The sequence below is a fragment of the Akebia trifoliata genome, chromosome 16, assembly GCF_017979445.1.
Source record: "Akebia trifoliata isolate Shusen 1 chromosome 16, ASM1797944v1, whole genome shotgun sequence".
Lineage (NCBI taxonomy): Eukaryota > Viridiplantae > Streptophyta > Magnoliopsida > Ranunculales > Lardizabalaceae > Akebia > Akebia trifoliata.
The window spans coordinates 29,038,898-29,048,976 of NC_141390.1; the positions used below are offsets into that span (position 1 = coordinate 29,038,898).

Below are 10,079 nucleotides of genomic sequence, written 5' to 3' on the forward strand. Positions count from 1 at the left end.
CTACCTAAAAGAATTTGCTAGGAACATACTGATTGGGATACTATAAGAACCTAGTAAGTCTTTCTAGATAGATTCGATAGAATCTTACCGAATCTATGTTGGAGAATTCGGTAGTGACCTACCAAATGAAGTTTCATTTAATTTTTTTTCCCTACCGAGATTTTCTAACAACACTTAGATTAGAAGTTGAGGTTTTCACGATCATTACTAACTTATTTTGCAAGTTCTAAGGGTATTACTTCTTGTACCACAAAATCCTTGTTAAAACCCTAATCGAAACTTACGTAAATGAAAAGAAGAAGAAGAGGAGGAGAGAGAGAGAGAGAGAGAGAGAAGAAAAAGAAGGTAGGAAGGAAGAGGGGGGAGGAGACAGGATGAGCTTTGCATGGAATGGTAGGTGTATGAGTAAAACTAGAATTACTTATTTCACCCACTTTTTTTTTTATTGGTAAGCCTGTTTTCAAGGAACTAAGATTAGCTATTTTGAAAGTTAGTTGCTAAGCAGATGAACCAATGGCATGGCGTCATGTGTATTAAATGAGCAAAAGTGATTGGTCATTGAGAGAATTTCGTGAGAAAATTTGAGAGTAATTTAAGTGCGTTATTTTAGTAACTTTTCAATACATATGGCGTCGTGTCATTGATTCATCAGCTTAGCACATAACTTTCAAAACAACAAATTTCTGTTCGTTTTTAAGTCTCGGTATCATCACCCAAAGGATTTACCAACTAAGCTAGTTGGCATTTGCGATTTCACCAACCTTTTAGGTGGGTGAAAGCAGTAAGTGGGTGAGACAGATATATATATATATATATATATATATATATCTGTGTGTGTGTGTGTGTGTGTGTGTGAATACTATAAAGGGTTCTAAACAAAATGGAAATAAAGAAAGCCAAGAAGGGCAACGTTGATTTCCTCAATGACCCACTCCCAAGATCTCACATGAAAGAAACCTAAATCACAAAAGCTTCTTTGAGGAGAAAAATAGATGGTAAAGACGTGTAATCATTAAAAATATAGAATGATCATCAGCACACCCTTGACCATACACCATAGTTAATTTTAGTTTTTGTGGCTTGTTGCATAAAATTTTAAACCACAAATCTGAATTGGACTCCCAACTTTTTCTGCATAGTTGTAACTTTAATTACTAAATATTAGCTGGACATTCTTTTTTCAATAAATTCTACCATCTAACCCAAATGTATATTGGTTACATCCATTGATGTCGCATTGATGGCAAAACTACCTATCTTTTGCTGGCAGGGACTCATTAAAATACACAAAATCCCAACCCTTCTCGGCATCATGGGCAATAAAGGGAACACACATGTTCATTGGCACAAAATTTGCAACATATTTTGTTGCTATTGTCATCAATCTATGGCTTCCATCGTTGTGTCTCTGATCAGATCAATGATCTTATTTTGATTATCTACGCTATTTTCAACTTCCACAAAAGATCTAAATAGTGTTGACAAACCATTTACCCCAAAAGACCGAATTGATGGGGAAGGCGCAGCTATAAATATAAGAGGGTCATAGGTCAAATCAATATGTGACCACGTGACACTCAAGAGTGGAGACGGATAACACAACAATCAACACTCTCCCTCACCCGTAAGGGTGGACAATTCCTTTGAAGAGACTCAAACCCGTGACCTATACGAACCTAATGCTCTGATACTTTGTTACCAAACCATTTACCCCAAAAAATCTATCTGATGGGAAAGACGCAATTATGAATATAAGAGGGTCATAAGTTGAACTGGAACACAATCTATGAGAATGTGAAATCTGGGAGCGGAGGCAAATAGCACAACACTCAACAAATAGATCTGATCATACAATTTCCACCGTTGATTTTTCATTTTCGGGTGTGTTTTTGTTATTATGTCAAGACCATTGTATGCTAATAATGTTGTATTATAGTATCTTTATATTAAATGGCTAGTAAGTATGATTTGTTGTTTAATGAGAGTAGCATTTTAGTTCCATTATTGACCTTAGCTTATCAAGAAATTTTGTGCACCCATACCCAACAAGGGGCTTGAAACCCTTCTTTTAAGAAACAAAAATGCAGGATAAACCAATTTTCATATTTAATTGAACTTAATTGATAAATTACATATTTTTCCTAAGGTTGCAGTGGGCTTAGCTTCATGAGCTATTATTATACAAGATAATAAACAAATAAAATTACCTGAAAAAAAAAATATTAGAAATAAAAATACTTGCAAAGTGCCCTTACTACTTTAGCGGTCTATCTTAGCAAAGCGCCCCTTTATCCTTATCCTACTCTCTGCTCGAGCTTTTCGAGATTCATAGCGAATGAGCTTATCATATCTGTTGTTTAAATTAAGAATGTTAGCTCACGAAACAAGTAAGCATCACATGTTCATGTGTTCATGTGTGTTCATAGATTGAAACCAAACAAGAAATGTGCCTTAGCCTCAAAACAAAGAGTCTTAGGAGTTCCCTCAACTCATTAAGGCACCCACTTTTCTCAAGAGACTCATAATGAGGACCTCTCCCCCTTATATGGTGTTGGGCTACATTGTGGAGATTAGCTTGAGTGTCGTATGGATACTACACGTGAGGGAGCTAGGTCCATGTCAAATGGGACATTCAAGAGGTCCAATTGACCGAACAATCTGAGTTGGCAAGTTGCCATGTCACCATGGAGGCATGAAGCGTAACAAAACTAAATTGTAACTACTATGGTACCTGCAGGCACCTCGATATATTTCATTTAACAAGAGCAACTCCAACGCACGACCTATCCCACTCTCTATCCCATCTCAATTGCCATTTTGGGTCGTGAAATCCAAAATAAGGGTCTCCAATGCACTAACCATTCCAATATCCATTTTGGGTAGCAAGACATAACTTCCCCATTTTTTTTTAGGGGAAAATTTTCAGACCATTTGAAATTTGGGTTGAATTAAAATATTTATGGATAATCATTTTGGGTAGCACGGTTGGAGTGCACACACCATGAATATCCAAAGTGGCTATCTATAAGAACACGGTTACCCATTAATGGAGACGGAGATGGGTATCCCTGTTGGAGTTGCTCTGAACGATAAATTCAAGAGTTCGAGTTTGGTGGAGGTGATTGGTATAATAGTATTAGTTACCTCCTCGTTTTCCTCTTCTCCTTGTACCGTGAGATCATGGAGTCTCGATCTTGGCTGGTTACCTCCGGCCGAGCAACTTTTGGTAGGAATGGAAAGGTTTCACTAGTAATGGGATGATGTGATTGCTTTTCTTGATCCCCGTTGGCATAAGTTCCTCTGCTCCCACCATTGTCAGGTTTCTCAAGAACCAGAAAACTTTCTTCGGCGCTTCCTAACAATGTAGAATGAAAGGGAGGAGGATTTGGTGCCTCACCATAGTCGCCTTGCCATTGAATTGCACTTCCCTGCCAGTAAAGACAATTTCTTCAATTTGAAGTATATTATATCTTTACGATTTTAGGAGGAAATAAAATATGGTTGAAGTCAAGATTAAGTTCAGAATTCAAATAAAACTTAGCATGAGAAGTTACAAAGCTACGCACCAAAAACCCAATTAATTTTTTTTTAAGTAAGAAATCTTATCTGTACCCATGTGATTTCTTCTTCCTATCCGATGTAGGAGAATCTTTTAGCATAATCCCAATAATTAAAAAAAAAACCATTTAACCCAAGTGAGCAAAAACCAAGAAAAAAATTATTTAATATTTATATTAAAATACGACATGTATCAGTTATAGTATATTTTTAGGATAATTTGCATAAAATTTTTTTTTTCCTGGCAGTCCAAAAGAATGTGATGTTCAGACGGTTAGGATCATCTAATAGGACATAATTTTGGCGTTAGAGCTGTTGCACATGGGACCTATTAAATGGAAAGTCCAGGCCCAAGGACATGAGAATAACACTCCACACATCTCACCATCATGATAGGTAAAGGATTGGTGGTTAGCTAGGTGAAGTTGGGTTCAAGGGCATTTAAACCAAGGCCGTGCGAATAACACTTCACATGTCTTACCAACTTAGCTAACTTGTCCCTGATACATGTCTTACCAACTTAGCTAACTTGGCTCTGATGCATATCTTGCGTATTAGACAAACATCTTAAGCAAGTATTACAATCGAAATGATGGGTCCTGTTAAGGTGCCAACTATTTGCCCAACATGTTTTGTCCTACATGGGTTAGAAGTTTTGGAATGAGCTGATTTTTGGTGAGGATGATCTCCTCATCATAGAGATCATCTTCACCAAAAATCAGCCCATTCCGAAACTTCTAACCCATGTAGGCCAAAACGTGCTGGCCAAATAGTTGGCACCCGAACGGCTCCCCGAAATGATTAGGTCTAACCTTCTCTAGTCTCTAAGATGTCTCATCTACAAGGCATCCAATATCATCAGAACCAAATCGACACATAAAATTGTAATTAGTTGGATCCAAATCAAAATGGGTTTAATTTGTTGGATCATAAGATTTAAAAAAATAAAAAAATAAAAAATGAAAAATATCCACACACAAAAAAAAAATTGTTTATCTTAGAAATTATTATATTGTTTAATTCATAAAGAAATATCTTTACAAATCTTATGTGAATCCTACTCATTATGGTTTTATGATCCAATTCAATTCTGGTACATCAATAGTACTTTGTCATCTAAGAAATGATCAAGAACAAGAAAAAAAAAAGAAAATGCTAACTAACCTTAAGACCATAACTAGAACTTCGAACCACACCACTATAAGCTTATGCATGAAAACAAACAAAGACTATTTCTTTGAATAAAACCAAGGGAGAAAAGAGGCCTTACCTCATGTGAGGGAAAACTGATCGGCTCTGCATCACGTTCGAAGCCCGTTCCAATATGTCCCAGCTGAGGATTTTGTTCTGGTTCCAGAAATTGGAATCCAAGAAGTGATTCAATGTCCTCGTGATCAATTTTCAAGTTATTTTCCAACTTGACCATATAGCGGAGCTGAAAAAGTATCTCTTCCTTGTGTTTCCCGCAAGCTGTGTTTCGGTTCTAATGGAATAACAAGATCTCGAGGACGTTAAAAACTATAGTGGTAAAAAAAAGAGGCTAACCGACACAATAACATCCAAGAAATTTAATTCCACAACAAAAAGGGACAGCAAACTAAAGATTTTGAAAGATTTGTTTACAAAGATGTAAAACAGAAATTAATAAACCAAAGAAAGAAAAAATACATTTATTTTCTTTTCTTTCTCTGCGTGCAATTTTCGATGAAATCTAGCAGCAACTGAAAAATCAAAGAACAAATTAAACAAATCCATTTTCCATTTTTCTAATTTAAGACTCAAGTGGGTCTTCTTTATTTTTTATTTTTGCTTGTAATTTCTGAAGAAATCTTACAACAACCAACCATTAAAATAACAAAATTAAGCAAACCCATTTCCCTATTTTCAAATTAGACCAAAATTTAAATAATAATAAATAAAAATTAAAAAAAAGAAAGCAACACTAGCCTCAAATGCTCTCCTATTAAACGAACAATTGAGATGGGAGAATGCCTTTAAAGATTCCCAAGAAAACTGGAAAAATTTGTGTTTTTACCTCTTATCTCAAGTTCTCAAATCCAACAAAGAAGACGACCATTTGGAAAATTGCAAGCAACCCATACTTTTCTATTAAAAAACAAATCAAACAGTAGCCCATGAACTAAAAACCAAAATCAAAGAGAACCCAATTCAAAAAATTTAAAGAGTAGTCTAACAGTACGAATTCAACAGTTACAACTTAAAACCAGACAACAAATGTAAATAAATAAATAAAAATCACAAAAAGGGAACTTTTTTTAGCCTTACCTTGGGCAGAGGAGGGATTCCCATAGCTTGGAAATTCTGGCTAGAATCGTTCGAAACAATCAAATCGTCAAGACTAACAATTGATGGAGTCTCCCACACCAAGAAATCAGAAAGCCCGTCAACACCCATCGTTGGCTCATAAAACCCAGACCCCACCAAGCAACCATCACCACCTCCACAACCAAAAATAGACTTGTCTCCCACATCTTCAATACCTAGAAACGAAGACAACTCAATCGCTGAAGGACACCCAGTAAATCCCTCAAGAGGCCTTCGATCGTGAACCGAAGATGAAGACTGACCATGTGAGTCCCAATCACAATTTTGGCACAAAACGAGATTCTCACTCGAACAATGAATCGAAGCTGGATTGGAATCACATAAATCACAGAGTTGAGACCGAGAATGCTTGGTGAAAAGAGGATTTGTAGAGTGGACTTCCCGGTCACAGTTGAAACAGAGCTTCGCTGAGTCAGCTCGGCAGTAAATAAGCGCTTTTGATTCTCCACAGAAATCACAAAGCCGGTTTTGTTGTTGTTGGGATTTCTTGGTTTCTAGCTCTTCTTCGTTTTCTTCTGTTTGTTCTTCTTCGTTTCGATGGTTTGGGTGGTTTGCAGAACCAGCCATTGTTTTTTTTTACCTTCTTTGTTCCTCTGTTTTTTAATTGGAGAAACAGAGCACGAGAAGAAAAGAGTTGCAGAAAGACTACAAAAACTTTCGAGACAGAACTTTAATGATGATGAGGAAGTCTACGTGAATTATCTTGAAATCTCGGTTGGTGGATTTATTTTCTCTGAATAAATTTTTTTTTTTTTTTAATTATATTTTGATTTTGTCTCTAATAGTTTGAGTCTTCGAGAGCTTCTATTAACACACCAACTTTATTTATTAGACACCAATCTATAATGTAAACTGACCATTAAATTTCGAAAGGATTGGTAAGTAAAAATTGGTGTGCTAATAGAACATCTCCTCTAGTTATTAACTTACTATCAGTTTTCACTGAACTTGGAAAACCCAACGGTCAAAACAGACTGCCAGATAGAGACAGAGAGAGAGAGAAAAAATCTTTTCTTGGTCTCGAAGGAAGTTTGTTATCCTCCTTAGATTATTGGGTGATTTTACGAGTCACCCATAGTTTATTAAGTATTTAAGCGTCCCCTTTTCAGTCTGGTCAATTGCGTTGACTAATAATAACCTACAAAAGTCTTGATAATATCTTCCTTAAAAATATCCATTGCTCTTTATCACTTAAAAAAGAAAAAAAAAATTATGATTTTTTAGAAATTGAACTTAGTCCAATTTTACTCTAACGTTTTAAAAATTAAATTTAAAAAATAAATAAATCCTCAATTTTCATTCCTTGAATTTGGCACAAGAAAAAGAAAGGAAAGGGGGTCTGATTTCAACTTTCGATGTAATTGATTCTATTAAGATCCCTAGAGGTTGTTTTCCTAAATAAGGGCAGAGCCAGGATTTTCTTGTAGTGGGGGCAAATTATGATTAGTTGTATAGTTGAAGAACTTGAAGATAAATAATTTTAGGGAGAAATTCAAAAAAAATTTGTTAATAGTTGAAAAAAATGATATTTAGATCATTTTCAATTAGTATGTGAGAAGACCTGGTCAAAAGGCAATGTCGTCAACAAAAAATTGAAGTGGCGGAGGGGCAAAAACTGGAGGGAGGTGAAGGTGTGAGGGAAAATGGAAAGAGAGGTGATGGAGTGGGGACAAATGGGGCATGTAATTAGTTGAAAAAATAGAAGTGTCCCAAATTTTTGTGGGGGCAATTGCCCCACCAACTCTTCCCCTGCTCCTAAAGTCAATAAAGTCAAACTTAGACCTAAAAGGCTTTGTGGCTCAAGGACCACCCCAGATGTAATTGTGAGGCAAATTGAGAAATTCAAAATCACGATTATTGGTATAAAGTTGGATGTAATTTATCCTAAAGTGTAGGTACAAATCCCACTTGTTTTTTTGTTGGCTCACAAATTCATATGAAGAATTTGCCAATTTGAGTGGTTGTATTTTAGATTTTGATTAAAATAATTAATTTTTTTTTAGAATTTAAATATTTATTATATAATTAAAACATGATTTTATAACTAAATATTTTATAATCTATCTTATTTGATTAAAAATTTATAATTATTTTAATTTAAATATATGTAAATAAATTACTATAAAACTGAGTTAAATGAATTGTCTCATCCGAGACAAACAACGACACGTCAACTCGAGTTTTAAACCATGCCAATAACCCATCACTTGAAGGTTTATTCTTTTGATATACGAAAGAAAATCCAAAAATAAATAAATAAATTAAGAAATAGTGGGGAAAAAAAAAATACAAAGAAAGTAGATGAGTTATTCAATATGAAAAACTAGAAGCAAAGTTTACAAATTTCTCTATTGAGACATTAAAACTATAAAACAAATCGAGGGTGAAGTGAAATGTAATTGGTAGAGATTTTAGAGGAAAAAAAAAGCAAGACGTCGAAAATATATTATTATTTTTTGGGTGAAGAAGAGGGCATTTTAAGTCATTTTGTTAATCTTTCAATGAAGACTATGGTCAAGGGTTGAATATCATTTTTTGAAAAATCAAGTGTATCTCAAATATTTCCCGAAATCTTGGAGGTGAAAAATAATTAGTAGTCTGTTATTTGTATATGGGTGGGGCCACCAAAATATATAATCAAATCTAACGTTTGGGCGAGATGAGAATGAGATTAAGGTAAAATTTAAGCTCATTAGTTTAATGAATGCCACGTGTCTAACACGTAGCAATCGAATGCAATTACAATAGATACGAAGTACTGATATTTTGATGTCTCATGAACCATCATATCAGATGACTTGTTTGCCAGAAAGTACTAGCAAGCTTAATATGACATCATCGATGACATCACGTGCTATCATATCTCTATCATCGAACTTTCTCGTGATAGATAAGCTAGTAGTAGTACTGCTCACGTGACGTAAGCTATGACTCATAAAAACATAAGAGAGTTACTATTGTCAGACCAACTTTTACTAATCCCACACTAATTCATTTATAAAACATCCAACAATCGTACACAGTTGGTGTGCCGTTTAGTAAAATTTGGTGTGGTAATAGTATCTGTCAATGGGTCCCACTATGAAGACTAGACACAAAGACTAGTCAGAATGTAACTAGACCGACTGTCAATCTCAGTCCCTCCCACGTGGCGTATTCAAAACAATCTCCTGACGTGGCATGTGTTAGAATCATACACTTTATGCCCGGGACACAGATCTGTACATCCCACAAATCTGTGCAGTTGTGTATCCCGATGAAGGAAAATGTATGGTTTTGGCACATTCCACGTCGGGAGAGCATTTTAAGTATGTCATGTGGAGGTGGCCGATTATAAAATTAAATTTTATACCGAAAATGTCCTTAAAATTTTACTTTTTATTAAAATACCCTCACATTACAATTCTCAAATGTATTTATTGCACCTTAAGAATACACATTAATAAAATTCATATTTAAATATATGAACTGTGATGTAGAGGAGTTTTCTTCATTTTGAAAGAGGGTTGAAGCTTATCTCTGTAAATATAGAGATTCAAAGTATGGTTAGAGTTGCTCTCAAGCTGTTTTATACACTTTCAAAATTTATTTTACTACCTAAAATACCCTCAAATACTTATTTAAAGGTGTTTTAAATGTTTCAAGTATGTGTTCCAATTATCCGTACAAATTCCTAGGGATTAGCCTCATAGTGAATATCTTTTTATCTCAACCATTGATTTGAGACTAGATAAACAACTTTGATAATCACTAAATATCAGAACTAAAATTGTAATTGGCACCCCAACTTTTACTTATACTCAATCATTCACTTTTTTTTTTAATGTGGTGTAATAAGTAAAAGTTGGGGTGCCAATAGCAGCCCTCGAAATAAATAATGGCAACTTTAATAAATGTTTTAAAAATAATATTTTATATTAAAATTAAATCTTCATCAAATCAAAAGGCTAGTCCAAGAATTTGAAATTAAATGATTCCTATTCCTCCATTCCCTTTGTCCAAGCCTCCAAAGTCGCATCTTCTAGAATCTCCCTGGAGTGACCTCAAGATTGTACCTCATAGCACATCCTAGGGCAAAAGTGGGTAGGAATCATAAATGCTTTTTGACTCGCATATGGGTAAAAGCATTATAACTCTACACACTTTCATGTCAAGATGTGCGATATAAGATACAA

At 34.8% G+C, this 10,079-nt stretch overlaps 1 protein-coding gene across 1 annotated transcript; it reads right to left on the minus strand.

Annotated features, from left to right (window-relative positions):
* Positions 1-2,082: 2,082 nt before the first annotated feature.
* On the minus strand, positions 2,083-6,640 carry LOC147383331 (B-box type zinc finger protein with CCT domain-containing protein). Its single transcript, XM_086428762.1, has 4 exons — positions 5,845-6,640; positions 4,829-5,041; positions 3,145-3,428; positions 2,083-2,350 (listed from the first exon to the last, which is right to left on the minus strand). The coding sequence occupies exons 1-4, from the start codon at positions 6,469-6,471 to the stop codon at positions 2,260-2,262; spliced, it is 1,215 nt and encodes a 404-aa protein (XP_086284888.1). The 5' UTR covers positions 6,472-6,640; the 3' UTR covers positions 2,083-2,259.
* Between the last annotated feature and the right edge of the window lie 3,439 nt (positions 6,641-10,079).